General features: G+C 46.6%; 1 protein-coding gene across 1 annotated transcript in view; it reads right to left on the bottom strand.

Moving 5' to 3' along the window:
- Positions 1-22,206, bottom strand: part of RCAN1 (regulator of calcineurin 1) — a 96,930-nt gene extending 74,724 nt beyond the window's left edge. Inside the window, exon 1 of the mRNA XM_081234479.1 lies at positions 21,779-22,206. Coding sequence (XP_081090605.1) covers positions 21,779-22,012 — 234 coding nt within the window. The 5' untranslated portion in view covers positions 22,013-22,206. The remainder of the gene's footprint in view (positions 1-21,778) is intronic.
- Between the last annotated feature and the right edge of the window lie 2,757 nt (positions 22,207-24,963).

Genomic DNA, 24,963 nt, shown 5'->3' with positions numbered 1-24,963 from the left:
ATGAACAAGGTCTACATTCTCATTCCCTTATTCAGCATTAGGGGCAGGTGATTATTTTCAGAGTCGTCACAGGACAGAAAAGGGACAAAGATGTTATATATCGATTAATGAACTCAGAGGGATTTCTGTCCTGACCCTTCAGCTGGACAGTGGAGCTGCCTAAAGTAAACAGTCCAGCAGCTGAAGAGGCAAAGGATGTGAACCGTCCAGAGGAAATAAGCTAGAGGAAACAGAACCAGTCAACACGCATGTGGGAAGGCAGAACAATTTTGCAGGCAGACACAGCAGAAAAAAAGAAGAATACGAGAATGTTCCACAGAGGAGGTGCAGAGAGGTGCCCCCTTTAGGGGAGCCTGGAGCCCCCTGAAGTCAGTTGGTTGTACTTGACAGGCAATGGGAGGGGCAGGCGGTGAGGCCAAGTCCAGGGCCTGGGACGGTAATGCCGGATAGGCTGCCGGGCACCTGGGGAAAAGCAGGGTTTGGAGTCAGGGCCTCGGGTGTGGCTTCTGAAGCCCAGGCAGGCTACAGGCCACGAACTCTCCAGGCCTCCGCGTCTTCATGCAACACGTGTGCACCTCCCAGGGATGCTGGCTTCAAACAAAGTGAGGGACCAGAGTGGAGAGGCAGTGGGGTGGCGGCGGTTAGTGGCTAAGAACACGGACTCTGGGATAAGACAGGCTGGGTTCAAATCCTGCTGCCACAACTCAGCTGTGCAACAATGAGCAGGTCCCTTTGCCTCAGTTACTCCAGCCATCAAATGGGGACAATAGCAGCATCTCCCTCCCAGGGTTCGCGTGAGAATTGAATCCGTCCACGTTCCTAAGCACATACAACAGAACAAACACCATACAAGCGTTTACTTCACTCATGCACATGAGCCCTATGCCATGGGGACCGGCATAGTAGGTGCTGAGGAGATGGTGGGGAAAGTCACCATAGCCATTACCCTTCTCTGGGTGTGCTGGGAGACAGGGAAAGAGGATCATCAGAGAGGGAGGAAAAATTACCCAGTTTTAAAGAAAGTTCTCCAAGACTTTTCCCTGACCATGAAAAAAGAAAATGCAGCAACATCCGCAAGAAGGAATAGAATCCTAGAAATGTTGTGTTCTGGTCAAGCCGAGTTTGACCTTTTAGCAAATTACACAACCCACGTATTCATCACAAATTCCAGCATCCGGGGGCCAGGCTCTGCAGGTGGGTGCTGTCATCGGAGCCACCGTGGAAGCCTGGGCTGAGAAAGAGAAACACGGGGTCTGTGATCAGGCTCCCGGGAGGCGGATCCTGTCCACCTGAGGAGCTGACTTCTTCACTGGCAAACAGGTTCAGACATGCGTGCACCTTCGCTGGCCGTTTCACTGACATGGCTGCCAACACCAACATGCTACCTGATGAGCCTCGAGCCAGCATCCCGACAGCTCCAACAGGGTCACTGGGGCTGGACCAGCTGCCCCAAGGGGCCTGGGACCCTGCTGTCAGATACACCAGCTGCCACTCTGCCGAGCCAGGACATTCGTGTGATGCAGCCAGGAAAAGGGACTCTCTGGGGCCATGGGTATAGCCATCTGCACACACCCAGGCAGGGCTCCCCAAACCCGCCTGCATCGAGAGCTCCAACGGAGGGGCAGGGGGAGACCGAGCCTGGAGGTCACCTGCCCTCAGGCCGGGGAGAGCCATCACCTCTCCCGTCTGAAGAAGAATGACCCTCTGTGGAGGGCGTCCTGGCGAGCAGGTCCCTCTGAGCACTCTCCACCTATGGACTCACGTACTCTTCACCAGAGCCCTGGGCGGGGGCGGGGGCGTGATTATGACCCCCCAACTTCCAGGCAGGCAAGCTGAGGCCCAGAGTGGGTGGTGAGTCGCCCAGCCACGTGGAAGGGGCAGCAGAGCTGGGCTGGACCTCAGGTGGTCCAGCACTCTTCACCGCTAAGCGCTGACCAGTGACCTTCAGACGCGAAGGTAGGGTCTTCCTATTGGCCGGAAAACGTGAAGAGTTCCTTCCAGGGTGGGTCACTCCTGCTTCCCCTCCAGCCAACTAGTGGCTGGAAAGGACAGCTAAGGAGGACACCAGCAGTGACCCTGAGCGACTGACCAGGGACCCCCGAGGAAAAGAAAGGGCTGGTGGAGGCAGGAAGATTCTAGATGCCTCGAGAGCAAGGCCGTGGGTGCTTCGTTACTGAGAGGCCCTCCTTCTCCACTGCGGCCCCCGTCCGAGGGCCTTCTCAAAGGCTGTCCTTTCCTTATCCTCCTCTCTGACTCCCTAACTCGCTGGACATGAATTCTCTTAAGGTTTAGATTAGTCACAGGGGCGAGATGCAGCACCCCGCTGTCTTGCTGGAAGCGTGGATGCTTGCAATCTTTGAAGGAAAAGACTAGAAAATACATTTGAACTGAAAGGGCACAGAACTAATATTGCTGAGGATGCTGGAATACGGTGCCTAACGATGCTTTAATCCCACCAGCAGAGAGGTCAGACGCAGAACCTGGACCAACAGCCGTGGGGCTTGGCCTCCCAGGCCCGCTGCACCTGCCCTGCTCGTGAGCGAGCCTTTGCCCTGCTGAGCGAGAAGATGCAGCTGAAAACTACATCTGAACCAGCCCGGGGGTCAACCCAGACACGGTGGAGAAGTCAGTGGGGTGAGACACGTTTACTGAAGGTGTATAGGTCCGTACACACCTGGACTTTGGTTGTCATTTAAAGAAGGAACGTGGGAAGAGCCCGAGACAAGAACGAGGAGCCTGGCTTCTTACTTCAGTCTAATCATGAGCTTGCTGTGTGATCTGGGGCCAATCTCAACCTCTCTGGGCACAGTGAGCAGCCACTGTGTAGGTCCTTTCTATGCTCACGTCCTATCCTTTATTGATATGATTGAGGAACTGCTGCTGCCTGATTCTGGAGCTAATAGCCACATGTGGCTATTTCAATTAAATTAAACTTACACAAAATTAAAAACTCAGTTCCTCAGTGGCACTAGCCGCATTTTAAGTGCTCAATAGCTGGTCATGATTTAAATTAATTAAAATGAAATAAAATTTAAAATTCCGCTTCACAATGGAATACTACTCAGCCATAAAAAAGAATGAAATTTTGCCATTTGCAACAACATGGATGGACCTGGAGGGCATGATGCTAAGTGAAATAAGTCAGACGGAGAAACACTGTATGATATCACTTATATGTGGAACCTAAAAGTTACAACAAATGAGTGAATATAACTAAAAGGAAACATCGCAGATATAGAGAACAAACTAATGCTTACCAGCGGGGAGAGGGAAAAGGGATAGGAGCAAGAAAAAGTAGGGGATTAAGAGGTACAAACTATTATGCATAAAATAAATAAGCTACAAGGATGTATTGTACAACACGGGAATACAGCCAATATTTTATAATAACTAACTGGAGTATAACCTTTAAAAATTGTGAATCACTACGTTGTACACCTGAAACGTATAATATTGTACATCAACTATACTTCAATTAAAAAATTGTTTTCATGAAGTCACTTCTTTGTCTTTTTATAGTCCAGAGGTCTTTTATTTCTTTTATTTTATCTTTTTTGTGATACGCGGGCCTCTCACCACTGTGGCCTCTCCCATTGCGGAGCACAGGCTCCGGACACGCAGGCTCAGTGGCCATGGCTCACGGGCCCAGCCGCTCCGCAGCATGTGGGATCTTCCCGGACCGGGGCACGAACCCGCGTCCCCTGCATCGGCAGGCGGACTCTCAACCACTGCGCCACCAGGGAAGCCCTCTTTTATTTTTTTTACACCTATCATGCCATGAATTCACAGGGAATGAGTTCCAGCAGCTCAGGCTCCTTTCCATTGGTTTCTGTTATACGAAGTATGTTTCTCTGGATGGAACAGGCTGGCGCTTCAGTTGAACCCAAGTACCTTTCTCTTTGGCTTCCTTCTTTTCCTGATCATTTTCCTTCCCGAGTTTCAGGACGCTATCTTGGCTCTTAGAGTGCTTAATATGCTCAATGTGGGCATTAATTGTCTTGGCAAGGATCATGCCCTTAACTTGTTTGTTTACGACAATGCCAACGGCATGCCAGGTCACAATGCAGACTCTTCCAGTCTTGCCATGGGAACACTGGGGGCGCATTCCACTTTGAACAGTGCCCATTCCCTTGATGTCTACAATATCACCTTTCTTGTAGATTCGCATGTATGTGGCCAAAGGAACAGCTCCATGTTTTCTAGGAGGCCTAGAGAACCTAAAGCAGGTGCCTCTCCTCTTTCCCTTTGTGTTGGTCATTTTGATGAATTACTGGAAGATGACGGTTCTGACTGAAAGGCTGAAGTCACTTCTTTAAAAGGAGGATTGAGTGCTAGGTAAGAGCCTACAAAAAAGCAATGAGAGAGCTGATGTGTCTGTTGTGCGTAACCAGGTCTAGGACGGGAAAGTATTTGTCAAAGATAACGGAAGGAAGGTGAGTTAAAATGCCACACTGCCACGCCAAGGTTAAGGTTAACGGTAGAACACTAGCACATTTCCCTTAAAAGCTGGGTATAAGACAAGGATGCCCAGTTTCGTTTCTATTTGTAATGAGGTGGATAGACCTAGAGTCTGTCATACAGAGTGAAGTAAGTCAGAAAGAGAAAGACAAATACCGTATGCTAACACATATATATGGAATTAAAAAAAAAATGTCATGAAGAACCTAGGGGTAAAACGGGAATAAAGACACAGACCTACTTGAGAATGGACTTGAGGATATGGGGAGGGGGAAGGGTAAGCTGTGACAAAGCGAAAGAGAGGCATGGACATATATACAGTACCAAACGTAAGGTAGATAGATAGTGGGAAGCAGCCGCAGAGCACAGGGAGATCAGCTCGGTGCTTTGTGACCGCCTGGAGGGGTGGGATGGGGAGGGGGGGAGGGTGGGAGGGAGGGAGATGCATGAGGGAAGGGATGTGGGAACAGATGTATATGTATGACTGATTCACTTTGTTATAAAGCAGAAACTAATAAAAAAAAAGACAAGGATGCCATATGCCAATGCTATGATCTACTGTCAAAGTGCCACGTGGGTTAGAGAATAAAACAGGTATTGTAAAGAAGATGGCAAAATCATCACTATTTGCAGACGATATGATTTAATACCTGCAAAATGCAGAAGAATGAACTGTAACATTATTAGAAACAGTAAGAGGCTTTAGTATGGCAGATGGTTACAACGTTAATATGTAGGAAACAATTTCCTTTAGATGAAAGTAAAAGTAAGTATAATGGAAAAGAGAGCTCACATTTTAATACATTTCTTAAGCTTACATAAAAATATTTATACTGAAATATCTAAAACAAACTAAAATATATAGGCGATCTATGTGAAGAATATATATATATATATATGTACATGGAAAGTGTCAAACCTGTACAGATGGCATAAAAGATGGCTTAAGTAAGTAGAACAACATTATAAGAACATAATATTTAAAGATGTCAATTCCCCTGACGTAACTGTAAACCCGAAGCAATCTCACTCAAAATACCAACAGGTTTGGTTGGTGCATTTTGTTTTCCTTCTTTGTAGGGGGCAGAGGATACTTAGAAATGACAGAATGATTCTTAAAGTTTGCGAAGGAGATAAGGAAAGGAAACGGGCCAGGAAAATAAATTCTGAAAGAGAGAATGGGGTAGAATCAGCCCCATTGTAAATAATATGAAACTGGCTCAGAAATGGACAAAAAGATGAACAGAAGAGCCCTGATTCAAGAACACTTGACCATTTAGGTGGTATGTCAAATCTGTAGGATTTGGAACCTGCAAGTAACATGCAAAAAAGCAAATCAGAAACTGAATTTACTCCTTACACCAAAATATCCAGGGAATTAAAGGCAAACATCACAAATAAAAATGTAAAAGTACTAGAAGAAAGCATATGCCTACACATCTTGGCCCAGGAAAGGACTCTCTAGGTATAAGAGCCCAGAACACAGGAAGGCAAAATTTCTACATCAGAACTACAAATAAAAAGGACAAAAATGTCTGTGGGGTAAAAACACCATAGTCAAATGGCAAACTGGGAGAAACATTGGTAATATATGTGATTAAGTAACAATTTCCTTAATATACAACAAAACTCTGAAAAATTCACAAATACAGATGAAAACTTACCACAAAAATAGCAAGAGATATAAACAATCAATTTACAGGAAAACAACAAAAACAGCAACAGATGACCAATATGAATAAAAGACGGTCAACCTTAAGCAAATTAAAACAAAGAGATACTATTTTTCACTTATCAAAGATTGCGGCAATGATTCCAAATGATTTATAACCCCCTGTATTGGCAAGAATGTGGGGAAAGAGGAGCTGTCATGCAGTGCAGGTGGTAATATAAATTGGTATAAACATTCAGGATAGCAAATTCACAGTATCTATCAAAATGCAAAAGAGCCATACCCTTGACTCAGATATTTCACTTCTAGAAATGTATCTTGCAAGAATTTTTACACAAGTAAACAAAGATATATGCAGAGTGGGCCCTCTGGATCCTCGGGTTCCACACCTGCAGATTCAACTAACAATGGATCAAAAACATTTGGAAGAAAAAAATTCCAGAAAGTTCTGAAAAGCAAAACTTGAATTTGCTGTTCTCCAGCAACTGTTTACAAAGCATTTACAGCTATTTACAGAGCATTTACATTGCATAGGTTATATGCAAATATTATGTCATTTACTATAAGGGACTTGAGCATCTGCAGACTTTGGTATCCACAGGTCATGGAACTGGTCCCCTGTGGATACCTGGGGAGGCGTGTATAAGGATGGAATTGCTGGTTAAATTATGTTACATTCTTATAATGAAATGCCAGGCAGTCATCAAAAGAACAGACTCCATTGAGTCTGTTGGAAGATGTCCACAGTATTTTAAGAAGGCAAGTAGCAAAAGTGTATATGTAGTATCATATTTATAAATATATACACATGGCATATGTAGAATATGCATGAAAGAGTACACATAAAACTTAGAGGTTATTTCTAAGAAACAGGTTGAGAGAAAAGGATGAGGAATTTTTAGTTAACACTTTAACAATCAAATATAAATTTTATAATGAATTACTCTTCAAAGCACACAGCAATCTAGACAAATGTAATATCCTGTAGTTGGTACTCAGCAAATAATACTCATTATGAGTTGTGATCTTCAGAAAGTTTTCCCCAGCGACATAATATGCCCTTAGCCCAGCACAGTGTAGACGTAATACAATGGTGGGTAACGTCTTGCTCAAGTCGGCATGTCATGGCTGTACTCTCTGGCTAGAAGGCTGGATAAGGGCCGAGTTATCCTGGACCAAAAGCACAGAGAAATGGCTCCAAGAACTATGATCCCAGATCACACCATGCTAAAGCCCCTTGATCCAATCTTCAGTCCCCACTGGGGCCACCCTATGATGTAACCATCTGGAATGTCTGACCTGGGGACAGACTGTGAGTGCCATGCTGCTTTGGGGATAAGACTGGAGTTTTTAAAGATTGGTTCATTTAATTAAAAGCACAGCAGGCCGCTGAGTGCTAAGCAGACAGCATGCATTTCATTCAGGAAGGTCACCTCTCCTGGTACAACGTAGTGGAAAACAGGGCAGCATTCAGAGATAAGAAGATCACAGGTTGATTTTGCCCTCTTAGGATGAGATTTGGCAAAGAATGACCAGCCTCCCTCTATCAAGGGTGCTAGGGGCTGGCTGGTAGATGGGATTTAGCAGATGGCAATGAATTTCTGAAAAGATCTGTGTATTCCCTAAAAGCCATTCTAAGAACAACATTCTAAGAGAAAATGGAAAGAAGGAAAGCAAAGAGAGAGAGAGAATACGGAGGCAGGGAGGGGAAAACCTCACCAGCAAACATGACATTTATTTCTCAATTACAGATTTTTTTTTTTAATTGTGCTTGGGAAGCCTAGGATTTCTTACTGCCATAAACAATGATTTTATGCTTCAGAGAAACTTCATGTAAAAACCATTATCTTATTGAGATTTATTTTTATTTTTTTTAATTTGTTTATTTTATTTATTCTTGGCTGCTTTGGGTCTTCGTTGCTGCGCACGGGCTTTCTCTAGTTGTGGCGAGCGGGGGCTACTCTTTGTTGTGGCGCGTGGGCTTCTCACTGAGGTGGCTTCTCTTGTTGCGGAGCACGGGCTCTAGGCACATGGGCTAAGTAGTTGTGGCTCGTGGGCTCAGTAGTTGTGGCGCACGGGCTTAGTTGCTCCGTGGCATGTGGGATTTTCCTGGACCAGGGCTCAAACCCGTGTCCCCTGCATTGGCAGGCAGTTCTTAACCACTGCGCCACAGGGAAGCCCAGATTTATTTTTTAAAGGGTTTAGGTTTTTAATTTGTTTTCAACTTTGTAGCAACGCTCATTCATGTTAAAACATGATTTTCTAAGCATTACAGGTGATAACGAGCCATGCTAGTCTTCTGGTAGAATACAGCTCTAAATGCATTCTAAATGTTCAGCAACATCTCAGCCTGTTAATTTCATACACACGTGTGTGCACACACATACACACACACACAATCACTGCCATGATTTTAAAGCTGCAGAGCCTTCTGGCCTGAGATAATTTATGCAACTTCTGGAAGTGCCTAAAACTACTCCTGGGAAAATAAGGCTTAATATTGAATGAACTTAAAAGAGCAAGACTTTTATTTTTATGTTAGTGTTTTACATCCACTGCTGCACAAATATTTAAGTGCCTACTATGTGGTAGGCACTGTTCTAGGCACAGGATTATAGCAGTAAGCAATACAGATACCGTAGGCCTTGCATTTTAATAATCATTTAAATAAAATTGTTAACAGTTACAAAACACTTACTACAAGCCTGCTATTATCCTTAGCCCTTTATTTATATGTTCTCTTTTCATCTTCACAACCCCATGAGGTAGGTACTTTTATTACCCCATTTTACAAAGAGACTGAAACACAGAGAAGTTAAGTTACTTGCCCAAGGTCACACAGCTAGTTGTTGGCAGAGCTGGGATTTGAATTCAGACTGACTTGGTTCAGGGGTCCACCCTCCTAACTACTGCATCTTACTGCCTTTTTAACACGCACAACTCCAAAGAAAGGTAGGTATTTGTCCGCAAAGAAGGTGGGCACTCACAGGTAATATGTGCATATTCTCTTATACATTTTCACTCTCAGCTAAGCCATAAAAATAAGATAAGTAGCAAGCAAGAAGAAAACCTACAGGTAGGTGATCTCGCCCATGTAGTCCCTGTGCAGAGAAAACAAAGGAGGGAAAGCAAGGAAATGAAAAGGAAATGAACAAACAAAAATTAAATGGCTACTCAATATAAAATCTCTAGTCATATAGTCAATGACATTAAAACGAAGTCCTTGATAAAGACTAAATAAATCATTTCAGGGCATCTCCTGCCTTCAGCTTCTATCACAAACACTGTCCTGCTGTATTGAATGGTCACAGGCATCCTAGTAAGGTGAAGGACCACCCAGCCCTTGTTTTATGATATAAGATAAAGAACGTGCTGAGAATCTCAGCCATGGCCCAGCTGCTACTGCTTCATTCCAGGCCACGAAATGAAGCACAAGTCTCCATTCTGCCCTCTGCACAACTACCTCCCAATAAATAAGTCACCCCCTCAGCATACAACCTCTCTATCCCCATCCACCGCACCTGTGCCACCGTCTCAGGCAGGCTCAGGGTGCTGAGGAACAGGTCATTATCCTGAACACGTGGTAAATAACTGAAATACTCTGAACGTGGAGGTTACAAAGTATCTGAAGATCCATTAATGGTATTTCCCAAATATATGTCAAGAAGATAACTGAATAGCAGAGCACATTAGGGGCAAAGTGCCCCCTGAAAATTTATGAATCACTTCGAAAAAATACACAAATTCAGAACTGATTTTAAAAATGAAATCCAGGGCTTCCCTGGTGGCGCAGTGGTTGAGAATCCGCCTGCCAATGCAGGGGATACGGGTTCGTGCCCCGGTCTGGGAGGATCCCATATGCCGCGGAGCGGCTGGGCCCGTGAGCCATGGCCGCTGAGCCTGCGCGTCCGGAGCCTGTGCTCCACAATGGGAGAGGCCACAACAGTGAGAGGCCCGTGTACCGCAAAAAAAAAAAAAAAAAAAAAAAAAATGAAATCCACGCTGGAAATGCTGTGTCAGGGTCAAACAGGTGGTTGAGTTTGCAAGATAGATCTTGGGCTGGGCTGTTCCGGAAAGAGAGATATAGATACAAACCAACCCTGATGTTGCCAAACGTTTGCAAGGGTCTCCAGGTCAGTTGATGAACTGTTTGTAATCCAGTGAGTTTTGCTGATGAGTGGTCTGTTTTCAGTAGTTTATAGACTGCGGACCCAGACCTGAGGGTTCTCCATCACCATCCAAGATCTGCAGCTCAGGCGCAGAAGTGGTTATGAGAGCAGAGCTGAGATCTACCCGAATTCCCCCAAATCCTGACTCCAGCCCAGAAGAATACTGTCACGACGTGGCTTGGGCAGTAGGTAATTCATCCGAGGACAGGGGTCCACCACACAGGGCTGACAACCTATGTACCAGCACAGCTTTGCCTTTTAAGAGTAATCTCCATAGCAACCTAAGAGCTGAAGACAGCTCAGAAAATTCCCCTTATCTCTGAAATGAGGTGTTTGTTTTGTTTCATCTGAGCGACCTCTCTCTTTCTCTCTTTTCCTTTCTCTCTCTTTCCCACACCTCTTGGCTTGTGGGATCTTAGTTCCCTGACCAGGGATTGAACCCGGGCCCCCCCGGCAGTGGAAGCACTGACTCCTAACCACTGGCCTGCCAGGGAATTCCCTCTTAATATTTCTTTATGCTGATGATTTGAGTCACAGTCCAAATAAGTCACAAAAAATCAGAGGACGGGGCAGAGAATGTCACAAATGTGCACTAGGCACAGTGAAAGAGGGTCACTCTTTGAGGCGAGCACAGCGTCCCTGTTTCCTGTTCTAACCAAAGGGGGTCCCATTGCCCAGCAGCAGGGAGAGTCCCCTCCCTTGGCTTTCTGCTGGGAGAATGGAAGAGAGGGGGTGTCTCTCCAGTTTAAAGTTCCAGCTACACACTTGTCATTATAATAGCTTCCTCTGCAGCACAAGGAGGTGACTTCTCCCTCCGAAAACGCACGCTCTGTCTTTGGTGCCTGAAATAAAGTCGAAGGCAACCACCAGACTCCATCGCAGAACTTATGTGAGGTGACCTCCCCCTGGTGGCAGGCGCTGGTGTTTGAACAGCCCCGGACTAGCTGTCGCACAGCCTCCTCTGCCCTTCCACCAGGAGGGGCCATAGGTACCCTGCTCTTCAGCAGCCCCCTAACGGTGGCACGGGAGACAGTGCTGCCTGGTTCGGCTGCCGGGGCTCTAGCTGTCCTCCTCATTGCCTCGTGCTCCGGATTCTTTGCACGGGGTGGGAGGTGTGGCAGGCGAGGACATCATTTCACCGGAAATTAGATGAGCAGGGTAACCAGCGGGCCGGGAGAAAATTCTAGTTCTGCCAATATCCAGTGAGCTCCCCGGAGGAAATGCGACCACTGCTCGGAGATTCCTCCTTGGAGAAGTTGAAGGCTGGAGCCTGAGGTCCTCTCTGCCAATGGTTCTGTAGCTGCGCCCAGAGTCTGACGCCCAGCTGCCCTGGGATTCTATGTGCTGATGAGTTTTGCAAAGGGAGCAGAAGCCTTCCACATCTATAAAATGGGCAAATACAGTATTTATCTTAGAAGGCTGTAAGAAAGATGAAATGATGTACAGAAGATATTTGGCAAACAGTATGTGCTAAGTAAACTCATGAATTGTTTTTCTTAAGTTTATTAATTAATTTTTGGCTGTGTTGGGTCTTCGTTGCTGCGCGCGGGCTTTCTCTAGTTGGGGCGAGGGGCGGCTACTCTTCGTTGCGGTGTGCGGGCTTCTCATTGCGGTGGCTTCTCTTGCTGCAGAGCACGGGCTCTAGGCGCACGGACTTCGGTAGTTGTGGCGCGTGGGCCCAGTAGTTGTGCCTCCCGGGCTCTAGAGTGCAGGCTCAGTAGTTGTGGTGTACGAGCTTAGTTGCCCCACGGCATGTGGAGATCTTCCCCTACCAGGGCTCGAACCCATGTTCCCTGCACTGGCAGGCGGATTCTTTTTTTTTTTAAAGAAGATGTTGGGGGTAGGAGTTTTTTTTATTAATTAATTAATTTATTTTTGCTGTGTTGCATCTTTGTTTCTGTGCGAGGGCTTTCTCTAGTTGTGGCAAGCTGGGGCCACTCTTCATCGCGGTGTGCGGGCCTCTCACTATCGTGGCCTCTTGTTGCGGAGCACAGGCTCCAGACGCGCAGGCTCAGTAGTCATGGCTCACGGGCCTAGTTGCTCCGCGGCATGTGGGATCCTCCCAGACCAGGGCTCGAACCCGTGTCCCCTGCATTAGCAGGCAGATTCTCAACCACTGCGCCACCAGGGAAGTCCCTGAATTGTTTAATTACTAACTACGTATATAACTGATGACCCAAACTTAAGAGTGAAGGAGGGGACTACCAGTAACCTTCCCGGGACAACAGGCATGAACCAGATGGACAAACTAGGACATACTGTCACCATATCAATAAGAAATAGCCGTCCAGTGATTGGGAAAAGTTCCCAATAATGGAAAAACTTAAAAAAAAAAGTTTCACTCAATTGTTCTGGCTTTGTGAGGTCATATATTTGGCAAACCCTCAGATGGCAACTGGACAGAATCCGCGCTGGCGTCCGTTAGATGGTCTCTGACACAGGTTCCTCTCCGATCGGTGATATTTCCAAGACCAATTGCAGACACAAGTTTAAGTGACTGAAATTTACCTCCTCTCTCCCACAAACCAGCAGACAGGCCTCCCACGGACCAGTGCAGGATAAGGCATGAGAGTGGGGATGGAGGAAACCAGAATGTCACCCCCCAAATATGCCTCCCTGACATAAAAGGTATTTGGAGCTGAATGCAATTATGAAGCACATAAGCAAGAAAGCTCTATCGTGTCCCTCTTTTCGCTTATAGGTGGGATATAAATGCCCCTTTTAATGGAGATGACTCCAGACTCTTACAGAGGAATCTGCAAACGCAGTTTCCTCCCACGTATTTACTTCCCCACAGTGTGCTGCCATGTGCAAGCCTGAAACTGCTTTCCTCCCTCCTGCCACTTCTCTATCAATTTATTCTTTGCTGAAGAGGCTACATAAGCCAAGTTCTAAGCCTCCTTGTCATGATAAGCGTTCTCCCACCTGACATGTACTGCACACATTAATGACTTCTGTTTTTCTCTCGTGATCCATCTTTTTGTTAAAGAGCCGCAGCTGAAAACCTAGAATGGACAGAGGTTGTCTCCCCTGCAGGAAGGAGGCTGGGAAGCTGGATGGAAGAGAACTAGAGTCACACTAGGAAAGATTCTCTCCTTGAGTCAATTCCTACTGGGAAAGGTCTGTAGGGGAGCAAGTGCTCCACTGCGAGAAGAGCTGGAAGTGACCTCGCTGAGATGATCCGGGCTCAACCCGGTCACTTCACAGATGAAGCAGCTGAGGTCTGGGTGAATATCTTGCCCAAGGACACATGGTTTGTTATGGATCTGTTAAGCTCTTTGGTTATATTTACATAGCACACACAATTTAAAAAGTGTGTCCTCTCTGCTGGCCTGTGAGCCTCACAAAGGGAGAGACGGTGTCTGTCATTCACCAAGGGCTGCGGCCCCCTCACACTGACCTCACCGTGACTGTGGGGTAGGAGTTACTGTCCTCCTTCTGCAATGGGGGAGACCAAGCCTGGGGAGGTTGACTGACTCACCTGGGGTCCCACAGCTGGCCTTGCAACCAGCAGAGTGCTCAGAACACAGGAGGCCCTCAGAAATACTTGTTGAATGAACGAATGAATGAGTGAAGTGATGGAGCTAGGATTCAAATCCGGGTCTGCCTGACTCCAGCACCCAGGCACTGCCTTCCGCTTGAATAAGAGAATATCATCAGGGCTGCCACTGATGTACAAAAAGCACTCAAATAGATCTGTTAAATGTAAATAAATGGCTTAGAGAATAATAGAGTTATAACTCATATGAACCTCAGTTTCCTGGGGATAAAAGCACTTTCTTCATAGAGATATCCTAGGGTTTAAATAAGATGTGAAAGATATGAAAAATTCATGTGCATTACTGCATACAAGATGATTCCAGCACAGGTTTTGTAGTTGGCTAAAACCAGGTTTGAATCATAGGGCCAGCACTTACTGGCTATGTGATCTGGGACAGGTTACTTGGCCTCCTCTGGCCTCAGTTTCCATGTCCACAGAATGGGAGTAACAGTACCTATTTCATAGAGTTCTTACAAAAAGATGAAATGATAAATATTACACATAAAGCACTTCACATTAATGAATAGAAACTACTTTATTATCTGTAAAGTAAAGCAGAAAAGTTAACAAAAATTATAAAGGTAATAAAGTAAAACAAGCTATTGTTATGTCGTATGGAAAAAATCCGAAATTAGCTTTCTGAATCAAATAACATTTTTGTCTTTTAATTCTGAATTCAGGCCAACTTCAAACACCTCTTCCTATGGTGTTAATTATGATTACACGTGGGAACTTCACATTGCACCTGCTGAAATTAGTAATGAAAGGAAAAGTACTGAACCTTCTCAACATAAAAAAGCTTTAGTTTCCTGAACTCTTGGTTCAGAAGTGTAGTGGCTGACAGCTTTTGCTATGAACCTAGCTATAAACCTATCAGTGAGGTATTTTATGTTAAGTAGTAAAGTCTAAAACTGTATTCTTTATAGAGCTGGAGCTAAAAAAATCAGATGAGAAAATACCTTCATAAACATTTCTGAACGTTAACTGCTCCAAGAAGTCAAAAAAGTTTACAAGGAAGAAAATGTACTAATAAATAGTAACGGTCGGTGGTCAGCAGCCTGTAAGATGGGCTCAGCGATCTCCACTTACCAGGACTCACGCCCTGGTATAAGCTCCCCGCCCCCCCTGAGTGGGAGCTGCACTTACTGACTCACTTCTAATGAAGAGAATCCAGTAAAAGTGGTGGGATATCACTCTGAGATTATTAGGTCACAAGAAGACTGTGAACTGCATTCCATCTTGCATGCCCTTTCTCCCTTGCTCTGATGGAAGCCAGTGGCCAGGTTGTAAGCTGCCTTACAAAGAGGTCTGTGTGGCTATGAATTGAGGGGGGCCTCTAGCCAACAGCCACTGAGGAACTGGGGCTCTCAGTCCAACAACCCACCAGAAATGCAATCCTGCCAAAGACCACGTGAGTGAATCCAGGAGCAGACGCTCCTTCAGTTGAGCCGTCAGATGAGACCGCAGCTGGTACTTTATTGCAGATCTTGAGGCAGAGGCACCAAGATAAGCCGTCCCTGGATTCCTGACCCACAGAAACTGTGAGATAATAAATGTTTATTGTTTTGAACTACTAAGTCTTGAGTTAGTTTGTTACGCAGCAGTAGATAATACACAACTTACGTTACGTGTTTACTATGTCCTAGTCCCTGGGACCAGCATTTTATGTACATCATAAGGTGTTAGTACTACTGGTACCTCCATTTTACAGGTAGGGAAGTGAAGGCACCGTAGGGTAAATAGCTTCCCCAGGGTCACACTGGTGTTAGTGGTAAAGGTATGCCTCAGATTCACACCCTTAACTATCACGCTGCATTGCCTCCGCACGGACACACTTCAAAGGGGAATGTGAGCATATTAAACCCAAAGAAATCTTTAGAGGTTAAAAATATAAACAAAAACACTCTACACCAACTGAATCAAATAAAGGATTTCTACAGTGACTGAAATCTACATAACATGAAGCCAACCCTTTCTTCCACGTCAAAGTTTGAATTAAGGGCGTTAATATTTTCCTGATGTTCAAGTTTGAAAATGTTTCTGTTCTGCCCAAGAAGGGTAGAAGAGCTATTTTTACTTCCTACGGCCATGGTATAGCCCATCACTGCTCAGAGAACAGAGCAGAGTCACTTACTGTTTCATTAGCTGTCAGCGTCCCCATGTTTGGAGAGTGATTCATATTTACAGAGGAACAAATTCTGTCACAGCTGAATTGTATTTCAAATGACCGGCACTCCCCCTCAGCCCTTGAAATGGGTCCTAACAACTGTGCACAGAAAATGCACACGGAGGAGTCCCTACCCCCAACACACACACTGATGCGTGCACAACTGCCATCACTGTAACAGGAGTGATGCATTCACAGAACAGGGTAAATAGGCCCCTCAGTGGCATGTATGCAAAAGAGGAGACTGTGCCATCTGATGACATTTTTAGAAAGGAAAGAATAGAGCCTGAAATATAAACACTGGAATCAAACAGCCTCTGCTTTAGCTATTCTATCACAAAGCCTATTTTTTTTTCTTTTTCTTTTTTTGGCTCCCTTATGTAATTGTCTCGGGAGTTGCTGGCAATAACGTTGAAAGCTATTGCTACTGAAGAAGAAATGCTTTGAGCAATGGATGGTGCTGAAAAGGGGACCAAACCCTTGTTAGGGAGGGAAGTGGAGAGGAGAGATGAAAAGAACCTCATGGACGTTAAAAATATATATATACATATGTAGATAGACAGGTAGATAGATAGATTTAGTTAAGAGTCAGAAATTCTAAAATTAGGGCAATAGTGGATAACTTCTAAAGTAAACTTTGCACATATATAATATGCAGGTTTTTGTTTTTTTAAACTTACAACATTCTGAACTTTCCCAAATAAATGAAACCATACCATATTGGGTTTAACATCTCTCCACACTTGAGGAGGTTTCAGGGGACATTTTATGCTTAAGTTACGTCTCAGAAACCACATGCCTGTGACACTAGGATGAAAAGTGAAAATGGCCTAGGAAGGCAGGGATGTTACACTGTAATAGAACCCCCAACTGTTACTATCCTGCTGGAATGTCACATTTTACAACACACTGTGATGGGAACAAGCATATCCACGGCCAAGCATATACAACCATACGGCGGAAACTATGCATCTCAGCTGTGCCACCTTGGAGCTTCAAACATTTCAATCATCAAATTACTACGGAGTGGTATCTTGTCTACGGAAATACAAGCTTTGGGAGGACGAGTCCGGGATCTCACGTCTGGTGGAGAGCAAGCAGCAGCACGAGAGGATGTGTACAAAAGCCCCGAGGCAACCCCACATTCAGGTAGGTGTTCTTATCTCAGGTGTCACCCGCCCAAAGGCTGGGCTCTCAGGCTGGCGGCCAGTCATTCCGCTTTCCAGCCACAAGGTCAAACGGCGCTTAGGAGAAGGGAGGCTCCTGACTAGAGGCCTGACTCCCATTTTGGACTAGAGGAAATCAAGGCACAGATCTGGCTGGAAGCGGAACCAATGATCAATTATTCAATCATCTTTTCATGATACAACAATGACTCTGGTCAGGCTAGACCCCTTCTGGCTAGACAATGGTCTGCAACCTTGGCTCCCAGTCAGACTCACCTTGGGCAGCTTTCCAGGTGGTTCCCAGCCCCTGAGACTGGAATTGGTCTGCAGAGGCCTGGGCATGAGAGTTTCTCAGGGGTCTTCACTGATACAAAGAATTTAAGAACACCCCTCAACCACCTTTCATGCCTTATCAGAATATTTCATGTTCTGAAAAGAAAGTCACGCCAGTATCATAAATCTTATGTGGACATTTGTTTTAAGAAAGGTGAGTCACTAGCAGAGCTAGTCACAGGCAGAGCTGTCAACCATATATACATTGATGTCTCAGACAACAGAAAAATGGCATTCGTTTCCATTACTCTGTGAAATTATATCTACTGCCTGGAAACTAACAATATTATTTGAGAACTCTAAATTTCTGGTTAGCTTGGTGACAACTGAAGGAACCTTTATTCCAGGGAACCAACGAACCACTGCCAACAATCCAAAGCACATGTAATTACCGGTTCAAAGCACTGCTTTGCTTTCTCAGTAAAAAGAAAAAAAGGTTCACAAAAAGTACAGTAATGGAATATGCTAAGCAAATATCTGTACAACAAAACATAATCTTATTTTAATAAAAGTTTTCATTCATTTGTAATGGTGTGAATCACTCTAATAATATTGCTTGAAATGAATGACGATACAGTTTCAGTTATTTTTTGGATAAACATTTAATGAACATATTAATTATAAATTACTTATAATAATTTGATGATCCAGCTAACAAAAACAAATTTTACATATCAAATCCAACTGTTATAGTTAGAAAACGGGCTTCCAATATAAATTCCCAAGTGAATTGGCAGTTCAGGTCAATTTCTTTCTTTACTTTAAAATTAAGGTTAGAGATTGATATGAACACACATAAAGAACACTGACATAGCCTTTTTCCTTCACACCACCTGCCACCATCTGGATGCTTGTGTTTCCCCCAAATTCATATATTGATGTCCTCACCCCCAAAGGTGATGGTATTAGCTGTTGGGAGGTGATTAGGGATCATGAGGATGAAGCCCTCATGATGGGATTAGTGCACTTATAAAAGAGACCCCACAGAGCCCTCTCATCCCTTCCACCATGGGAGGACACAGCGAGAAGTCTGCAACCCAGAAGACAACCCTCACCCAGCCATGATGGCCACCAGAACTGTGAGAAATAAATTTCTATTGTTTATAAGCCACCCAATCTGTGGCACTTTGTTACAGTAGCCCTAACAGGTTAAGACACCATCACTCACCCAGATGGCCCTCCAACAGACTGGTTAAAGAGAGGATATGGCCACACCACCAGCACAGGGACTTTTGTTGGCAATGCAGTCAGTGGTCCGCTGACTCAAGGGTCAGATACCACTGACCTGAAGTAGAATCATGTTTTCATTACACCACCCAAAGGTGACACTCCAGCTTTAATAAGAATGGCCTTCAAAATAATAAGGCCATCAGACTGAAATCTCAGAAGCCACATCTTCCCACCTGGAGGAATGGTTTTAGCTAAATGAGAAATTTATCTTTCTATTGCAAGGCTTACCAACAGCCTCTGCAGGACCCTGCAGATGGGCAACCAAGGCACAGAGCTCCCCCTGCCCTCATTCTGAGGCTCCTGACCCCCGAATGGAGAGGACAGGCCCTGTCTCCCACATCTCCACCCTAGTCCAGACATCTTCACAGCTCCCCTGACAACCAAAGTCAAGAGCCTCCTAAGGGGCCTCTTTGCTTCCTCTCCTGCCCACCCAACCTCCTTCCCCAGAAGACATTCTCCACCTAGCTTTGCAATTAGAACAGGATCCGGATCCCTCCCAGGGCCTCCAGGCTCCCGTGGAACCGTCCCCCGGCTGCGTCAACCTCGGCCACCACCACTGCCCTCACTGGGCCCTCTGCACACACTCCACCCCTGCACTGGAACTTCTGTATTCACTATTCCCTCTGCCTGGACGCCGGCCACACAAAATCTACACGAGGAGCTTCTTCCTGCCAGCCAAGTCCAAGCTGTGCAGAGTGGCCTCTGGGGCCACTCAGTCTAAAGCGGCCACATGCTGACCCTCTCCGCACGTCCTCTTTACCTGCACTGATCCCAGAGCCATTCTCTGCTCTCTCCCACCCTTCTCTGGGCCCTGGAAGGCTGACTCACCTATGGATTGCACTAGTTGGACTCCCTGGCCTCCTGGCTGCCAGCTGGGCTCTGCCAACGAGATCAGAAAGCTGGGGCAAGCTGGGGTATTTCTTACCTGCAACTCGCGGCTTCAGCATCTCAATTCCATCCCTCCACGTCTGTAGCTCCTGCCAAGAGGCTCCTCTCCTAGGGTTCCAGCAATACGACTTCCTCCCAACACTCCCTCTGACTCCCTCAGTCCTGCCCCAATTAACCAGTTCTTGGTTACCATAGGGTCCCTGTTAGGCCCTGACTGATATCATAGGGCCCCTGTTAGGCACTACCCAGTCTCTCTCCTCTCCTTGGTCACTCCCGATCACATCATCCTGGGTATGTTCTGCATTGCACTGACCACCATCTGAAATCACCTTGTTCACTTACTTTTTTTGACTGTCTATCTCTTCCTCAACTGCTAGTACATAAGCAGGAAGCTCACTGTATTCACCACTCTATCCACTGGGCCTAAAACAGTACCTGGAACATAGTAAGCATTCGATAAACAGCAAAAGAATAAATGAATGAGTGAATGAATGAATGAATGCTAGCCCATTGTCTCTGCTCAAAACAGCACCTTGTAAGCCTGTTCCTGATCATTTTATGTAAAACAGCAATCCCCCCTCCCCCCCATCTTCCAAGGCCAACTTTTTCCTATAGCACCAACACCTCTTGACAAATTTGATATGTATTTGTTTACTGTCTGTTTCCCCCAACAAAAATGCCAGCCCTGAAAGCAGGAATGCTATTTTATTTACTGCTGTGCCCTCAGAGCCTAGCACAGTGCCCAGCTCACAGCAGAATCTCCACACATATTTGTTAAAATGAAGAGCTACCAAAGCGGGCAACATTTCAGACAAAGCAATTTCAGGATGGTCCCCAACACTGGGAAGACCGTAAAACTATGAATTGCTAGGCAAACAAGCAGCATCGTACATGATCTGATCTTGTTCCTTTGGCATGAGAGCCTAGGACCCTTAAGAAAGAGACCTGATATGCTGTTAGACCTTAGCCTCAAGAAGAGAAAAGGTTGGAAAGTAAAATGAGTGAGACCCTGTATTTGTGCCAACAGCTCCTTTAGAAAGCGCACATGGAGCCTTGTCTAAGCACACAGCCACTGTAAATCCTGAGAGTAGACGAGCCTATACATTATAAATAAATGGGTCTTAAGCACACCATTCCCTGTTCCACAGTGGTGTTCCTCTTGGCAGCCGCCCTGACTACAGTTCATTGACAGTATGCAGACTCAGATCCAAGCACCGAAAGCAGCACTTTCTTTGACAGCTGCTCTCCTAATGGGGCATCTCTCTCAAAGACAGGCTTTATTCTGCAACGCCTACGTTGTCCAAATTTTATTCTGCACACTAATTGCAGATTCCAAATAAATTCCTCCTCCCCATCACCCTTGGTTCCTCATACCTGCCCCCTCACCCTCCAACGTGTCTAAACCCTGGGGATGTGGAGGAAAAAAAAAAAAAATCCAACTCTCCCTGTACTGAGTGTCTCCTGTCACCCCTTCAGGGAGCAAGATTCCAGACTAAATATCCTAAAGGCCTAGAAAATGGACCCCTTCCCCCCAACACCATTCCACCAAAACTGGCCAAGCGCAGGATAATGAGCAACCGCGGATCCTCACCCAAACATTGGCTTTCCTTCCAGGCGTGCAGATTGAGAATGCGAGACGCCGTCCTGTTTGTAACTGTGAGTCACGGCGCCGCTCAACGTCTGTCTCCTCCTCCCCATGAATGAGGCGACCCCCTCCTCAAAGGAGTAAGTGCCCGGCACGGTCCAAGCCCCAAGGTGACGATACGAGCTCCCCGGCCGCTCTGGGAGCTAATTCATCCTCCGACTGTCTCCTACTACGTCGCCCCCCTCCCCACCCGAGTTAACACCCGGGGACAGGAGCGTCGCTAGGAGGGGGTTACTAGCCCAGGTGAAAGGCTAGCCCCTGGGCGCGCAGCGCGCGGCCCGGCAGGTGCTCGGGACCTGGGACCTCGGGGAGCGCGCCCCCACCCCAACCGGGACAGAGGGGACCGCGGCAGGGCGGCCGGGGACGTCGCCGCGTCCCCCGGGGTGGCCTCCCGCCCCGCCGGCGGCCCGGCTGGAGAGGCTGCCCCGGGCCGGCCGGACCTCAGCGCTGCCTCCTCCCGGCAACAAGTGTCCGCCCTCCGCCCGACGGCCGCCCCGCCCGGCCCTCACCCGGCACAGGCCGTCCACGAACACGCGCGGGTCCAGGTGGCAGGCGATGGTGGCGCTGGGCAGGTCCTGCAGGTCCACCTCCTCCATCTCGCAGTCGATGAAGCTCCAGTCGCCGCCGCCCTCGTCTGCCTCGGCAGCCCCCGAGAACGGCGCGAAGGGCCGCAGCGTCACCCCGGGCTGCGCTCGCGCCTCGGCCGCCGCCCCGAGCCGGGGCCCGGCCAAGCCGTCCTCCATCCCCGCGGCCGTGCGCCCCCACCGGCTGGGCCGGGCTCCCGCGGGATCCTCGCGCTCTCCCGTCAGCCGACTGGGCGGTTAACCTCCTCGGGCTTGCGTCGCAGCGGGCTGCGGTCACCACGGCTCCCGGAGACGCGGCCTCGGAGTGCCGGCCCCGCCCGCCGCCGTTCCGCTCCGCGCCCGGCCCGCCCGGCAACGAGGGCGGAGCTCCGGCGGATTTAGACGTGGGCCCTTTAAGGCCGGCCCACGTGGGTCATTTTCCCCCGCCGTCCGGAAGAGAAAGCGAATAGAAGAGCGGGATTCTTCTCACGTGATCCTTATTCTGCCGCCCTCAGCCTGAAGCCTCAGAGCGGCCATGTTGGTTAGGGGCAAAGGTCTCTTTAGCCAGTTCCGCTTTTCTGACATCCGATGCCAGCTGAAGGCGCCAGGCAGTGTCTTGGGCGCAGGGTTAATAGCTGGAGAATCAGTGCTTCTGTGGTTCCCATGAGTGACGTTTTTGAGGCACATAGGCCAGCTTTGGGGGATTTAAACGAGATATAGTCCTGGCTATGGCCTTTGGCAAATGGTTAGATTCTTACCGTATATTGTCAGATATAGCCGCAATAGGGAATTGAACGAGACCGTGGTTAACAATAGCTTACTTTTTTATTTTTTAAAATTAATTTTTATTGGAGTATAGTTGCTTTACAATGTTGTGTTCGTTTCTGCTGTACAGCAAAGTGAATCAGTTATATGTATACGTACATCCACTCTTTTCTAGATTCTTTTCCCGTGTAGGTCATTACGGAGTATTGAGTAAAGTTCCCTGTGCTATACAGTAGGTTCTCATTAGTTATCTATTTTATATATAGTAGTGTATATATGTCAATCCCAATCTCCCAATTCATCCCACCCCTCTGCGACAATACCTTACTTTTAGATTTTAGCTTATTAGTCATTATATCATTGTTCAAATTTTAAATAATCAGAAATACTTTTTTTGAGTTACTGCTATGTACTGTGTACAATACGAGCTAATGGAAGAAGTAAAACCTTGGTCCTTTCCTTTGGGGAGTTTATAGATAGAAAACGGAGGTCCTCAAATAAGTGTCTCTCTCTCTCTCTCCCTCTCCCCCTCCCACCTTTCCTGCAAAATAGAATTCCTTCACTGTGAAGGGCAATGTGGTTCAGTGAAAATCTGAGTCTAAATTTCAGCTTTGCTGTTAATTACTTGGGCAAGTAAGCTGAATCTCAGTTTCCTCATCTGAAAAATTAGGTCATATATGGTAAGAATACAGTAAGGGCCCAATAAACGGCAGTACTGTTTATGTGTAGGTGTCTTTGGAAGATGTGCAATTAGACCTGTATTTTCTCCTAAAGTAGGCCTCTAGTTAGGAACTGTAGTGATTATAATAAAAAGTTTACCCAACTAACAGCTGAGATTTACTCAGAACCTGCCGTGTGCTGTGGTTGCTATTCTGACAATCTCAGAGCAGTTCATGCACTTCAGGAGTTTAAACCCAAGGCGAGTAGTGGTATGCATGCAGAGATAACTCATGAAAGAGAATGTGCTACAAGGATCTTGAGCAATTGGAACCATCACATATTGCTGGTGAGAATGTAAAACTGTGCAGCCACTTCAGAGAAACAGTTTGGCCATTCCTCAGAAAGTTAAACATAGAGTTGTCGCATGACCCAGCAAGTCCTCTCCTGGGTATCTACCCAAGAGAAATGAAAGCATATGTCCACACAGAAGTCTACGTAGGGGCTTCCCTGGTGGCGCAGTGGTTGAGAGTCCGCCTGACGATGCAGGGGACACGGGTTCGTGCCCCAGTCCGGGGAGATCCCACATGCCATGGAGTGGCTGGGCCCGTGAGCCATCGCCACTGAGCCTGCGCGTCCGGAGCCTGTGCTCCGCAACGCGAGAGGCCACAACAGTGAGAGGCCCGCGTACCAGAAAAAAAAAAAAGTCTATGTAGGAAGGTTCATAGCCCCATTATTCACAGTAGCCAAAAAAGTAGAAATAACCCAAAAGTTCATCAACTGATGAATGGGTAAACCAGATATAGATCCATACAATGGAATATTATTCAACCATAAAAAGGAATGAAGTACTGATACATGCTACAACATGAACGAACACTGAAAATGATGGTAAGTGAAAGAAGCCAGTCACAAAAGGCCACCTATTGTATGTTTTCATGAATATGCAATGTCCAGAGTAGGCGAATTCATAGAGACAGGAAGTAGGTAGTGGTTGCCAGGGACTGGGGGAATAAAGAAGGGGGATTGAGAAATGGAATGTTTCCTGACGTATCGGTAAACAAAGGATGGCACAGTCATCAGCGCTTGCAGCTCTCCAACGTGAGCCAGTAAACCCTGAGGAAACTCAGCAAGGAAAGAATACCTGCCATCTGACAGCCATCAGACTGCAGCCACTCCGTACGGTGAGTCCTGAGGAAACTCAGGATGTGAAAACAGAGGATACTGGCCCCAGATAGGATGACGTGCATGTCAAAGGAAAGATTTCGGTGAGCCCAGACTCTTGCATCTTCCCATACTTAGAAAAGCACTAAATTCCTTAACTTGGATTGTGGTGATGTGTGTACAACTCCATGAATATACTACCCGTCACTGAACTGCACTTTAAAGGCAGAATTTTATGGTATGTGAACTGTGTCTCAATAAAGCTGGTATTTACGGAAAAGAGAATGTAATAAAGGCCACCAGGAGTTAGATGAAGTGTGGCAGAGGGGGTGACATCACAGAATGTAAAACTCTCTGAAAGCTCAGCCAGACATTCTGAAAAAGCTAACAAAGGGGATGAGGCACCACTTTTGAAAAGTAACACCCAGCCACACCATGGCCGGGTTGGTCTGTGTTGTCATCACCCTCAGGACAGCAGGCTCTTTCAATCCCGGCTTTCCCTAGACCACTGACACAAGCGGACTGGGCCTGGTGGACAAAAAGTA

The sequence above is a fragment of the Mesoplodon bidens genome, assembly GCF_964165515.1.
Source record: "Mesoplodon bidens genome assembly, chromosome: 5".
Lineage (NCBI taxonomy): Eukaryota > Metazoa > Chordata > Mammalia > Artiodactyla > Ziphiidae > Mesoplodon > Mesoplodon bidens.
The sequence above is the reverse complement of the archived record's forward strand: the minus strand, read 5'-3'. Positions and strand labels throughout refer to the sequence as shown.